Below are 14,143 nucleotides of genomic sequence, written 5' to 3' on the forward strand. Positions count from 1 at the left end.
AAAAATAAAGCAAATTAGTTTAAAGTAGCTTAGCAGGTAGAATTTCACATTTTAACTTAAGGGCACACAAAACACAAGCTTTTTGTACACTAATGCTATCATTTAGCTCTCACAATTTTTTTAAGTGAAAATATTTTATATATTACTGACTCGAAATGATTATCATATACGCAGATGCATTTCCTTTCGTGGAAAGTCAATCTTGAAATACGATTTTGGCTTTATAGACTTTGTTTTGAAATGCTCAAGTCTGTTTATTTTTTTAAAAGATCTTCCCCACACAATATACATCCTTCTAGAAATATGTGGGTTTTCTTTAAATATTTTATTTATTTATTTGACAGAGAGAGAGAGAGAGAGCACAAGTAGGGGAAGCCGCAGAAGAGGGAGAAGCAGGCTTCCTGCTGAGCAGGGAATCTGACACAGGGCGCAGGGCTCTATTGATGAGGGAGCAGGAGGCTGGCTGAGGACAAAGCAAAAGCTGGCATCTTGCACCCCCTCTCCATCCGCTCCCCTCGGTGATGTGTGTGGCATTCCTCAGGTACCCCTGACTGCCAAAACAAATAGTTAACTCACAATCCTGCAAGACAGGAGTCTCCCTTGGTTTACAAATGTCCTAGAGATCTATGAACAAAGAAGTTACATTATCAATAGCACAATTTCCAGAGGCAAATGACTCAGTTCCTCAAGCCTTAATGTTACCCTCCCCTCCATAAACAAAACTGAAGGAGGCTGCGGTAGAAGGAAGTTAAGTTTCTTCTATACCTAAATCTCACTAACAAAGATGCTTGATAGCAGGATTATAACATTCCACCAGGAATCTCCCAACCATCTTGATGTTAATGGCTTGCCAAAAGACAACATTGATCAAGCCTCTGGTATCCCTGCGCCTTGGAGGCCTCCTTTAGCATATGAAAGCTCCGTTGAAACCTCCCTTTCTCTCACCTTCCCCCAACCGCAGGGTACATAACCTGCCATCCCTCACAACCCGGGGCAGCAGCTCTTCCTGCCCACGGGTCCTGTCCCCGTGCTTTAATAAACCACTATTTTGCACCAAAGATGTCTCAAGAATTCTTTCTTGGTCATCGGCTCCGGACCTCAGCCCACCGAACGTCACCCAGGTTCTAGAACTTCATCACTATCACAGGACCCTGGAATCATGACCTGAGCTGAAGGCAGTCACTTAACGACTGAGCCACCCAGGTGCTCCTAAAAATATGTTTTGATGATACTTTTACTTTGTCTACCCAGTGCCAAAACCAATTATTTTGTTCCTATTGTTCCGGGTACGCCTTGAATTTGGAAGCTTTACATCACAATAATCCCATTCCTTTGCCAAATAATGGTACACTCTGGCCAATGGGAAGTCAGGGCTGCTGAAGTTTTCTTGTACTTCGAGAGCAAACGAAGAGAATAGTTTTCTTTCTTTTGTTGAGCATGGTTGTGCTTCTGATGTGATGCCTGAAACCGCCAGAGCTGTTAGAACTCTAACGGAGCAGCTCTACCAACATGCTGAGCCGGGTGTCAACTGTCCCTAATGATGTCAGTGGAACACTGATTTCACGATCCTCCACGGCAGGACTTGTTTTCATGGGAAATAAATTCTCCCCACTGTTTTCTAAGCCATTTTGAGCTCAGTTTTCTATTACTCCCAGACAAAGATATCCTGATATGAGCTGATTCATTCAACTCCGTTTTAACATTTCAGTCAGCTTAGTGAAGATTTTAGTTAAAAAAAAAAAAAGACTGGTAACTAATGTCATAGGCTTTCTATTGGGGGCTTTTATATTCAAGAGTTTAACACAGTTTGAGCTTTAAAATACAGTATTTTATTTCTTAAGAGAATAACAATTTAAGATTTAGAGAAGGAATGAAAAACCTCTTTAGGGCTTGGGTTCTTCACCCAAGCCCATCGCTTAGCTGGATATGTATTAGCTGCCTGGGGGAAAAAAGTGCAAAACTTTTAATAGATTTTCAAAGGAACTCAAAATCCTAAAAATGTTAACAACTGGTTAGATCAATAAATTTGAAAGAATCCAGTGGTCAGTCAATACCAATTAGTTAATAATGCCTATTTATGATGAATACATTGATTTTATCCAACAAGTTGACAAAAGCAATAAACTTAGCTGAAATCACAGTACTTTAAGAGACTAGATATTTTCAAGTATAAGTTACTACAGCAATCCTGACTACCTAATAACTCCCAAATCACTAAAGATGTCTCTCTAATATACTTTAGAGATAAGGCCCCTTAATGGAACAGCACTTGTTAAACCATTTCGGCTCCCATTTTGCCATAACCAATGATTACTGGAGGGAAGAAGGAGGAAGAAACAAAGAGAAGAAAAGAAGGAAGAAGACAGACCAAAACTTTAGCAGAATTAATGTGAGGAATGCCTGTTTTTGCTGAGACACCAAAGAAGTGGTATCTTTCTTTTTATTACAAAAAGAACTAATTTCAGAACAAAAACACATATTATCATATCATAAACATTAAAAGCAGAGAAAGCAACTTGTGAACAACCTGTAGGATAGATGCCTTGGGACCACCAATATTCATTAGATTTAACTGTAACTTTCATGCATCAACCACCTGCAAATGCTTTTGGTTCAACTTCATGAAACCAGAAGACAAACCTAAAATCATTTTAAACGTAAAAATAATGTTAAAAAAAAGTCAAACATTCCAAGTTTTTCTACTCATTGTTGCGCTACAGGGTCTATCTTTTCTGGTATACAACTTACCCTGACAATCAGGATCCACTTAATTAGAGAGAGACCAAATCCTGAAATGGCCCCGTATCTTCCTGCAGCTGAGGTGGTCAGGCAAAAAGAAAGAAAAAATCCAATCCAGTTGAAGAGGAATGCCACTGTAAAGGCAGAAAAGAAAAAAACCGTGTCAGACATGTTGTTACCCAAGAAGCAAGAGTGCTCTCTATACTTGCTTTTGCTTAAATGGCTTCTTCCAAGGATAAAAGACAGTCCCGCCCACCCACCATAATCCTTGCCCTACTTCCCAAAAACATACATTCTGTTTTCTTCCCCCACAAGAAAACCAAGAAACCATCTGCTCTGAATATCAGGTATTACACTGTTATGTCTGCTGCTATTCACTTTCAAAAATGCTTTAACATTCACCAAACTGTGTACTTATGACTTCTACCCTTTATATATTACACTTCAATAAATAAAATCTGATTCAAATTATTCATCCCCCTACTTCTATGAATTTTGACAGCTTACATTAAGGTTACCTCTAAAAAGCACTGTGTTTCCTTTATATATTTTTATTACAGGAAATTAAAAAAATGGCTGTTCACTTCTAAGTGACACTCACAGAAAGCTGAATGCAAAATAACACCAAGTTAGGCAAAAAAAAAAAAAAAAAATTCAGTTGACTTTCATCTGCCAGAAAATAGAAACATTAAAAAAAAAAAATCCATCAGACTAAGGTCTTTTGAATTCCTACTCTACAGAGTCAAGTATGAGTAGGAGCAATGCTAAGGGTCTTTTTGCAAACCTAAAAGATGGGGCTCAGTTTATGTAAAAATATAGCATCCCTAAATCGCCTTTTTTAATATTTTCTATAGCTATTTGTAGAAAAAGAAGATAAACAGAAAGGATATTAAGATAAAAGTGAACTAAGCTCTGAACATCTCAGTAAAAGGCATCAAACAAACACAATGTATTAAAATATTAGCTCAACTACTCATTTTAATTCAGTCAGATTCACTCATAAATCAAAGCACTCCAGTCTGTGGGAGGTTGTTTTGCTATGTGTAGTTACTTACTGAAAAAAGTTAACATGAAAATCCCATCATTTCCTATCCTCAGCTGGTCAGCATCATCAAAGTCATCTCGACCCACAAAATCCTCATCCTAAGTGAAAAGAAAAAGATTAAGTTAAATTCACAATGAATTAATCATAGGCAAATGAAAGGCATCAAGAAAAATAAGGAAGGGGATAAAAATGAGTACCAGGAGAAATTTTACTGCTTTGGCTCAATTCAAAACTATAAGCATTGGGCTCAGTATGTGTTAAAAATTTCATTTTGTCATTTATGTAAAAGATATAATTAGAGAAAAAACAAATATTTCTTCCATCCCTATAGTTTTCTAAATGAATTGTTCATTTTATCACCCAAGTTCTTTAACAATGAGCTTCAAAAATTATAAAGTTCAGGGGTGCCTGGGTGCCTCAGTGGGTTAAGCCTCTGCCTTCGGCTCAGGTCATGATCTCAGGGTCCTGGGATTGAGCCCCGCATGAGGCTCTCTGCTCAGCAGGGAGCCTGTTCCCCACCCCTCTCTGCCTGCCTCTCTGTCTACTTGTGATCCCTCTAACAAAACAAAAAAAAAATTATAAAGTTCAATGAAATATATTAACTCATATGCATCTAAAGCAAAGAAAGATACACATTTGGCTTAAATTTGGCTTACATTCTAAAACCACTAACCCAGGGGCAACTGGGTGGCTCAGCAGGTTAAGCCTCTGCTTTCGGCTCAGGTCATGATCTCGGGGTCCTGGGATTGAGCCCCGCATTGGGCTCTCTGCTTGGTGGGGAGTCTGCTTCCCTCTCTCTCTCTCTGCCTGCCTCTCTGCCTACTTGTGATCTCTGTCTGTCAAATAAATAAATAAAATCTTAAAAAAAAAAAAAAAACACTAACCCAGGGGTTTCTGGGGGCCCATAATGTTATTATTCCAGGACCTATTAAGGAGCTCAAATGCTTTATGAGACCTGGGAGAAAAAGGAGAGCATGATCACACATGAAGAGCCACAGGGCTGCCCACTGCTCAACTCCATAACTATTTGTTCACATTAGCATATAGGTCTGAAACAACCTCACTTCCATGCTTACTGGCAGATAGGATCCTTTCCATCCTACCCTGAAAACATAATACTCCAAGTCCAGAAGGAACACAATCCTCACCAACATTAATGCCCATATATGTGGCCCACCTTTTCAAATGATGTAGGTTATGTGTTGAAATACTGAAAAATACATGAATACACACTTAAAAGTAAAAGTTAGATTTGTACACAGTCCAATGAAGGTTCCCCAAATGAAAACAAAAACAAAAACAAAACTTTAGGGACAATCCAAACTCTCTCTATACAGAGAGAAACAGGGCTGGGAAGTCCATGACAGGCCTGGGGAGGGGATATTAGAGAAAGGAAAGGTGTCAGTGGCAGCTTCCATTTCTAACTTGACACATTTCTTCTCCTGTTAGAAAATTCTTACAATGTGTTTATGTTTTTTAAAATACTAAATACCCAGTTTCTGACTTCATATTAGGAAAAATAAGGCTTTGTGCCTAATTAGACACTAATAGGTTTTTTGCATAAATACTCAAAGATATACTACAAAAGGACATGGAAATATTTTCTAGTAATATTGCAGGTGCCTTCTAACTGTTCTTCCTATTCTTGGTATCTCTACTACCGGATTTCTCCTACAAATTGCTGCTGGGTTAACGTTTCGAAAACACCATTCTTGTCGTACCATATCCCTGCTGAAAAACTTTGTTGAAAGAGTCTGTGTGACCTACGCTTAAGTCTAAATGCCTCAGCTTAGCATTCAAAACATACTATAACCTATAGTGTGGTCACAAACTCTTTGCTCAAGAAAAATCAATTACTACATTCACAGACCCCACCCCACACCAGGCCGGATTCGCATCTGCTTTCTGCCCTTTTCCCTCTGGAATGTTCTTATCCATCAAATCTCAGGGTCCACTTCAGATCCCATCTTCCCCACAATCACACAGTAAAAAGTCACAGTTCTTAATGCTCACTGCACTTGTACTGCTGCTTAGATACTGGTATTTGTGGGCCTTTCCCCAGCTATATTTAAGTGCTTATACTGTAGGAGTATTCCCTTATTCAAAGTTTTCTACCCACCCACTGCAAAATACATAGCACACTGTGTAAGAAAGTGGTCTACACATGTTTGCTAAATAATGTTTAACAGGTTCTTAAATATGTATACTCATCAAATAAAAGTATTCTAAGAAGCCCTGCTATTAATCAGAGCTAACCACTTCATCTATTTCCATGGGGCAGTTACCACAGAGTCTAACATGACTACAGAATACACATAGGATTTTAGAGTCTAGAATTATCTGGGTGTGACTCTCACCAATGCTACTTATTAGCTGTATGACTCTGGGCAAATTACTTACTTAATCTCTCTGGGCCTCAATTTTTGCATCTGTAAAATGGGGATAATATAATCTCAATCTTGTAAGGTTATCATGAGGACTTAAAATAACATACTGGAAACTGAGCACAGTACCAAGCATGTCATTCGCTTCCAACAGAAGGTTATTACCCTAAGACTGTTCTGCCCTTAGACCATAAGCTCCTTGAAGGTTGCTAGTTTCTTCCTGGCACCTGCAAGAAACGAGCCCATACTACCATATGGATTCAGCCTAGACTGGCCTTATAAACTATTATTTCTGTCAAGCAGTGGTTTCAGAAGCCTCACCACTCATAGTAGGTATGGTCTGTAAATAGTCCACTACTCTAAGTCCTGAACTTCTGGGGCCTATGCCACTGCACTGCCCAGGCTAAACTTGTTTTTATTCTTATCGTTCTCTCTGGTTTCCTTTCAGGACTGGAGTCTGGAACCCTGACTGCCCCTATTCCTAGGGAATGGATCCTACTCCATCTTTCCCCAATATCTGGCCTAAGACCCCACCTACATCACCTTCAACCTGGATGAATATTTATGAAACCATATCTAGTCACTTGCAGATCTGACATCAAAAACAAAGTGTGTCCCAAAGTCTCCTGGCTTTCATCACACCCAATGTCTCCTACCGTGAATCACCATCAGGCTGGATGGGATCTGAATTCACTATGTGCCCACAGATGGAGTGGTCTGGAATGCAGTTGGCATGAGGTTCATCGAGACAATTGCTGGGGCCCTTTTATAAGTTTAATTCTATAAAGTTGAACTTATTCTCTCTATAGATCTGCCCAGAAGCTATCTACCTAACACCAAAATATGAAGTATGCAGATTTAAGGCAAAGTCAGTATATTTGCTAAATCAGCCCCTGCTCTAAGACATTTCAGTCATGGCAGGAAAGTTGAGAAAATGGTGGTAAGAGTAGAGAGACAGGGAAAATAAGCTGGTCTGATTAGTGATTTTCTGCTGATTTGTACATTTTACTGCATCATTTCCCATATGAGTAAGATTTATTATCTCAAAAGAAAATGTGCTTGTTTTTAAAAATTAGCTGTACTTTTTACTAATCAGTACAATCATAAGGAATACATCAAAAGTAAGTAACGAAAAGAACCTAATTTCCATAAAGCAGCCAGCAATTAACATGGTAAATTGGACTTACTCTTCCAGGAACCAAGGGGATAGTAGCTTCAGCCTTGGTTCTCTCAGCTTCATCGTAGCTGGGCAGCGTCGTCGCCACATTATAGGATGGAGGCTTTGGAAATCCACACTCATCTTTGTAGTCAAAATATGCTGCAGAATAAAAAGGAAATCACCATTATCTGACCATTAGCTGACCTGAGGAAAAAGAAGATTTCCACTAAGTCTGGCAAACAAAAAAACAGCCATTCCTCTAAGAGTACATACAGAATAATTGACTTCAGGGTTGCCTGAGTGGCTTAGTCATCAGGCATCTGCCTCCGGCTCGGGTCATGATCCCAGGGTCCTGGGATCGAGCCCCACACTGTGCTCCCTGCTCTGTGGGAAGCCTGCTTCTCCCTCTCCTGCTCCCCCTACTTGTGTTCCCTCTCTCACTGTGTCTCCCTCTGTCATATAAATAAATAAAATCTTTAAAAAAAAGGAATAATTTAATTGACGTTTATGTATGAATATGAGATTGAGAATGATTTTTAAATTCATCCACCTTTCAATTATTTAAATTTATTCATGTAAATCACTCTGCCTTCCCTTCCAAATGTCCTTAAACACTTTTTCAATTGTTACATGGTACGTTCACAAAAAGCATTTAATATTAATAGTGGCATAAAGACAACACTTAAGCCAAAAATACCTCACCTCTGTATGTGTAAGCTGTACTATGGTATCCTCCCATTTATAAACAGGTAAACCAACTTAATAAAAAAGTCACAGTGTGGGCGCCTGGATGGCTCAGTCCTTAAGAGTCTGCCTTCAGCCCAGGTCATGATCCCACGGTCCTGGGATCAAGCCCAGCATGGGGCTACCTGCTCAGCGGGAAGCCTGCTTCTCCCTCTCCCACTCCCCCTCCTTATGTTACCTCTCTCGCTGTGTCTCTTTCTGTCAAATAAATAAAACCTTTAAAAAATAAAAAAATAAGATAAAATAAAAATGTCAAAAACCAATGCCTTTAAAAAAAAAGTCACAATATTTTAGCATTTTGATTCTTACACATTCATTTTACCATGTATTGGTTTGTATGATGTGCCTAAGGTAACTAAATCAGTTACAAAGCCATTATTTATTTGAATTAAATCTTTTATTTTCTCTTTTTAATGCTGCATCTTCATTCTCATTAACTCCTATTATAAGAAACTCAATATTTATTAGAAAAGAGCTATGAAAAATGTATTAAATTTCTGCACAATTTTTAAAAAACAAACATCTTGGGGAAAAAAGTCCTATAGTTTATCACGATTAACATTTTTCTTTTTTTTTTCCCTCTGGTTAATTGTAATAAACTTCCAATTTTACTGTAATATATTATTGAAATCATGAATCAATATAATTCACCTCATTAACAATGAGAAGAAAAATTCTACTGTATTGGCATGGGCAGAAAAAGCATTTTATAAAATTCAACACGTTGTCAATAATAAAAACCCTTAGCAAATTAGGAATAAGAGAAAATATCTTTAATCTGATCATAGGTATCTATGAAAAACCTACAGTAAATATCATAATTGTAAATGTTTTAAGTTTTCTCCCCTAAAATTAGAGATTTTAGACAAAAATGTCCCTAAACTTAGAGATTCAGACAAAAATGTCTTAACATTACCTTAAAGGTCCTACTAGTTGATGTAATATGGCAAGAAAAGGAAACTCAAAATGTTTAAGTATTAGAAGGGACAAAATAACTGTCCTTAATCATGGATGACATGATTATAGATATATCAAATCCAAGAGTATCTACAGACAGAATTAATATATGAATTTATTAGCAAAGATTCTGCATACAAAGTCTCTGGATGGATATAAACCATCAATGGTACTTCCATTTGCCAGCAACAAATAGAAAATAAAATTATATATGGAACATTTTTTACAAGAGAATGAGGAATAAATCCAGTAATAACTATGCAGGTCCCCAATATGAAACTGACAAAAAACTACTGAGAAAATTAAAGAAGATCTTAATTAGATGGAGAGATAAGTCATGTTTACAAACTGGAAGCAGTATTATAAAGCTGTTAATTCTCTTCAAACTGACCCCCAAATTCAGGGCAATTTCAACTACAATTCCAGTTTTTGTTTGTTTTGTTACATTTTACAGAAATTGACAAGCTAATTGTAAAATGTATATGGAAATGCAAAGGCCAAGAAAAACCAAAGCAATCTTGAAGAACAAAAAGTCTGAATGACCCATATTACCAGATATAATTAAAACGGTAGGGGGTGGGCATAAAGATAAATAAATAGACCAAAGAACAGTATACTGAGTCCAGAAACAGATCCACTCATATATGGCCACCTGATTTACAATAAAGGTGACACCGTGAAGCAGTGGAGAAAGAACAGTGTTTTCAATAAATCGTGATGTAAGAACTGGCTATCCATACAGAAAAACAAATTCATCTTGACCACTACCTTACAGTACACAGAAAAAAACAATACCAGACGGAATAGAAATCTAAATGTGAAACATAAAATACCACAGCTTTTAGAAAATATACGAAAATGTGTTACTGAAACTAAAGAGGCCACCTAATCCAAATTAAAGAATGTGGTTTTTTCCAAGTCAAATTGCTATTTTACATACATGCATACACATGTATACATACATGGTACAAACCAATGCATCATTTCCTACCAAGTCTCTTTATTTGTCATCAAATCAAACTAAGTCATTACAACTTGAAATGTACAATATGAATAAGCCCGCTGCCATATTAATTCTGAATACATGAATAAAACTGATACCTACCACTACCTTAAGTTGAAGAAAATCAACAGGTGTATTTCCCTATTTCAAAAGATTTCTTAAATGGGATCCATCAATATAGATACTCATATACTTTTAAGTTTCAATCAAAAGTCTAATGACAATCTTTCAAGTTTATGTAATACATTCAGAACAATAAAAAAAACCCAATACTTCTTAGACTGTTCAACTTAATATACCACAAATTAAAATAGTTAGGCAAAATAATTTGTGCTTTTTTCCCTACCAATATGCATGTGTATTTTTGTTTCTAACCACTTTTCTCATAAATGGACTAATTGGTACCTACAGTCAGCATTTATCTAAAAAAAAATAAGCAATGTTAATTTAATAACAAGGGGTGGGTAAGGCCATTTAAGCCATTTTAGAGCTTTCCTTAAAAAGTACTAGTTTTAGATGCTTTTAAATAAAATTAATACAAGGAGACAGGGTTCAAAGGTTGAAGTCAGAGTGGAGGCAAAAAACTTTCTGACCCATGTTCTTCTTCATTATAATGGCAGAGACCAACAGGGACCAACAAACTTAATCCCACATCAAGTGACAATAGCTGCCCCAAGTGCTGTATTGAAAAGGATTCTGAGGCTGTGTCTGGGATAAATGGTGTCTTCAACTTGCCTATCTACCCTGGGAAGAGGATGGGTTCAGTGGCAGCACCACGGGCCATATACTTGACACTGTGCCACACTTCTCCTTTAGAGAAAATGAAAGATGGCCGATCACAACCGGTCAATTTTCAGCAACTAAAGCAGCGCTGCTCATCAGGCAGCTTGAAGCTACCCAAAGATCTCAACTGTTGATATTTTCTTTCTCTTCCCCATCCCTTCTACATAAACATGTGAAAATGTAAAAGACAGTCTGGCATAAGACGTGAAGATGAAAGACTATTTAAGGAGGGCTTCAACTATGAGGAACACCATGAAAGAGCTGAGAGACTTCCAGGCTTTTTTTATTAAGAATTTACTAGCACAAAAGAAATCAAATGTACTATGTTCCAGGTCCCAGGTCGCAAGCACTAGAATCACAAAAAGCAAAACAATAAGGAAGCTACAGAAAGAATAAAAATCAGATGATCACCTGGTTGCTGAATTTCTTCCTTTATATTCTGTTGGAATGAAATTGAGTTCCATAAAAAAAAGCCACACTGAAATGGAGTTTTAAGTGTTTTTCAGAATAGTAACATGAGTTTTTTTTCACTTTTGGCAATAAACTACAAAAAACATCAAAGATTTCTTAGGGAAAGCTAAAGCAAAGACAAAGACAAATAAATACATGCTGGCCGAGCCTCTGGCCAAGTGGCCAAGTGCATTTCGAGAGTCTAAGAGTTCCCTTGCCCAGTTACCTACCTGCGCTCTCTGCAGAGATGCTGCTATAAGGCGGAGGGGCGTCGCCTACAGCCTGTTCTGGCTCTCCAGGCTCTTCCTCATTCTGCAACTAAATAAAGATTCCACATTTTAATCCAAGTATAAAGTCGATTAGACAGAGAAGAACCTGAAAACTAGAAGAGCCCTTCTGGAAAACTATTTGGTAACATGTTTCAAAAGCCTTAAAATGTGTAACTGCTTTACACAGTATTCTGCTCTCAGGAATTTATCCTAAAGAAATAGAGGCAAAAAAAGTAAATATAAAAGTTACTGCAGCAAAAAACAGAAACAACCTAAATTCCACCAACAGGGGACTTATTAAAGAAATTATAGTTCATCTCACAAAGGATCACTAAGCATCCATAAAAATGAAAATAAAGAAAATGAGATGGCTTGAACAGATATTTATGCTGTATTGTTACATGAAAAAAGCAAAATTTACCAAGTAGTATGCATAATATACTCTGGTTGTGAAAGACCGATATGTGAAGGTCTAGAATGAGAGAAATCTACAGTTTACAATGTTTACCTCTAGCTGATACAATCATAGGGAATTTTTCCATTTTGTTGTTTATATGTGTATTTGAATTTTTTGTAGTGAACATTTAGCACTTGTATAACTTTTTAAGTTGGAAAAATAATCCAATAATAATCTGTTAAAGATAAATCACAACAAACCAAGGTGTGGCACTTTATTCAGTTTGCACAGAAAAACTGAATCTTAAATAACTGAGACACTTACAAAAACATAAAATTCAACACAGTTCTACATATATAACCTCTGTTAACAAATCTCCCTCTTCCCTATCTCAGCCATTTTCTCGGTCAAATCTACAGCCCCAGTTACTTTAAATAACTTACACTGAAAAGTGTGTCTTTCTGCGACTGCCAGTCTGGAGAGCCTACCCAACTCATCTTCACAGAACAAAAACATCTGATTTAACTTTTCTAGTATGACAATTAACTACAGCTCATTTAAAAAGGTTAACTGGGGGGTGCCTGGGTGGCTCAGTGGGTTGGGCCTCTGACTTCGGCTCCGGTCGTGAATCCGGGGTCCTGGGATGGAGCCCTGCGTTGGGCTCTCTGCTCGGCGGGGAGCCTGCTTCCCACCAGCCCCCACACACACCCCCACCCCCGCCTGCTGCTCTGCCTACTTGTGATCTCTTGTCAAGCTAATAAATAAAATCTTAAAAAAAAAAAAAAAGGTTAATTGGCTGAGAATGGGAGTCCATCTGTAAAGTAATAAGAGTATTTATTGACATAAATAACATGGGGGTCTGGGTCCTGCCATATGCCATCATAATACACAGAGCCACAAGAGCCACTTGTAAAATACACACCTCCCTTAAACTGACTGCTACAGACATCTCTATCTTGAACTGAGACAGGAAGACAGAGAGCTCGACATCCTGTAACATGAAACAGAGCTCCCTAATTCCTTAAATTTTTAATTAACCATCTCAGTCTCTATCCCTATGCTATTCAAAATCAGAAACCAACAAAACTTTTCTGATGAACACTGCAATGTACTGAATTTCAAAGGAATTCTTGTGCCAAATTATCATCAACATCTACCGACTGAGCACATTTTTCTGAACCCTAGAACTCTAATGCTAAACTTAAGGCACTCCCAAAAGAACTGTATTGTAACCTAAGATAAATTTCCTCTTAAAGATGGCATATAGTGCAAAATAGCTACAGCAAAGCCACATGTTCCTGGGACACCAAATCAGATTAATTATTTAAATAGAGGTCCTGGAGCCATGGTTCACTTGTAATTCTTTCAACATTGTAAGAAGCTCTAGACAGGGTATTCTCAGCCTACTCCCACCTAACCACTTTTGTGCTCTGAGAATGTCACAGAAGAGTCAGCAGCAAAAACAGAGGAAAATATGGACTTTATAAGAATCCTACCTCAATATACTGCAGTCAGTCATGTTCTTTATCTAAACCAAGCCTGGAATTTTTGACCCATTTTAGATTTCCTGAGCTTGGTCAAATAATCATGTTACCTCTGCATAATTTAGGGTTTAGAAAGGAAGTGTGACAATTCTGAGAAATACAGAAGTCCGGAGAATAAAGAGGTCTTATGTGCCAGCATCTATGAGATAGGTTGCCTGTCTCCTAGCAACCTGGAGATGTGCAATTTGATCATCCCACGCCACAGTAAGAGATAACAGAGCAAGAAATTCCAACTGTCTCAGAAACCCCCATTTTCTCTTCGGTGAGGGAAAAAACATTTCCAGGTGAAGTTTTTTCCCTCCATTAAACTTCAAGACTTTAGAATCATGTACTATTTCTAACTGAAAACAAAAACAAAGATGATTAAAAAAAAAAAACAACACCCACTATGACTCTGGAGGTTCCACATGCTGGGATGATCCCAGGACCGCACTTTACAGGCTGCCTAACAATGCCCTATTTTCTACATGCTGGTTATAAGTTTAGGCTTCACCAAGAAATGTGTTGAAATAAAATACTACCAGGTGGGGAAAAAAAGAGAGGCACCACCTGCAGCAAGTATCTAGTGACCACCACCCCTAAGTATACATCTTTTTACACTTGGGAGCCATCTATGGCCATTAATTTGGCTTTGCCCACCAAACAAATTAGGTATTCATTAACAAGGCT

The 14,143-nt window shown here is 37.7% G+C and overlaps 1 protein-coding gene across 1 annotated transcript in view; it reads right to left on the reverse strand.

The window, feature by feature from the left end:
- The window catches only part of NDFIP1 (Nedd4 family interacting protein 1), a 54,423-nt gene that overhangs the window by 11,099 nt on the left and 29,181 nt on the right, over positions 1-14,143 (reverse strand). The window contains exons 2-5 of the mRNA XM_080804197.1: positions 11,495-11,582; positions 7,356-7,486; positions 3,795-3,882; positions 2,749-2,873 (exon numbers count right to left, since the gene is read on the reverse strand). Coding sequence (XP_080660323.1) covers positions 2,749-2,873; positions 3,795-3,882; positions 7,356-7,486; positions 11,495-11,582 — 432 coding nt within the window. The remainder of the gene's footprint in view (positions 1-2,748; positions 2,874-3,794; positions 3,883-7,355; positions 7,487-11,494; positions 11,583-14,143) is intronic.

Source organism: Martes martes (assembly GCF_963455335.1).
Source record: "Martes martes genome assembly, chromosome: 5".
NCBI lineage: Eukaryota > Metazoa > Chordata > Mammalia > Carnivora > Mustelidae > Martes > Martes martes.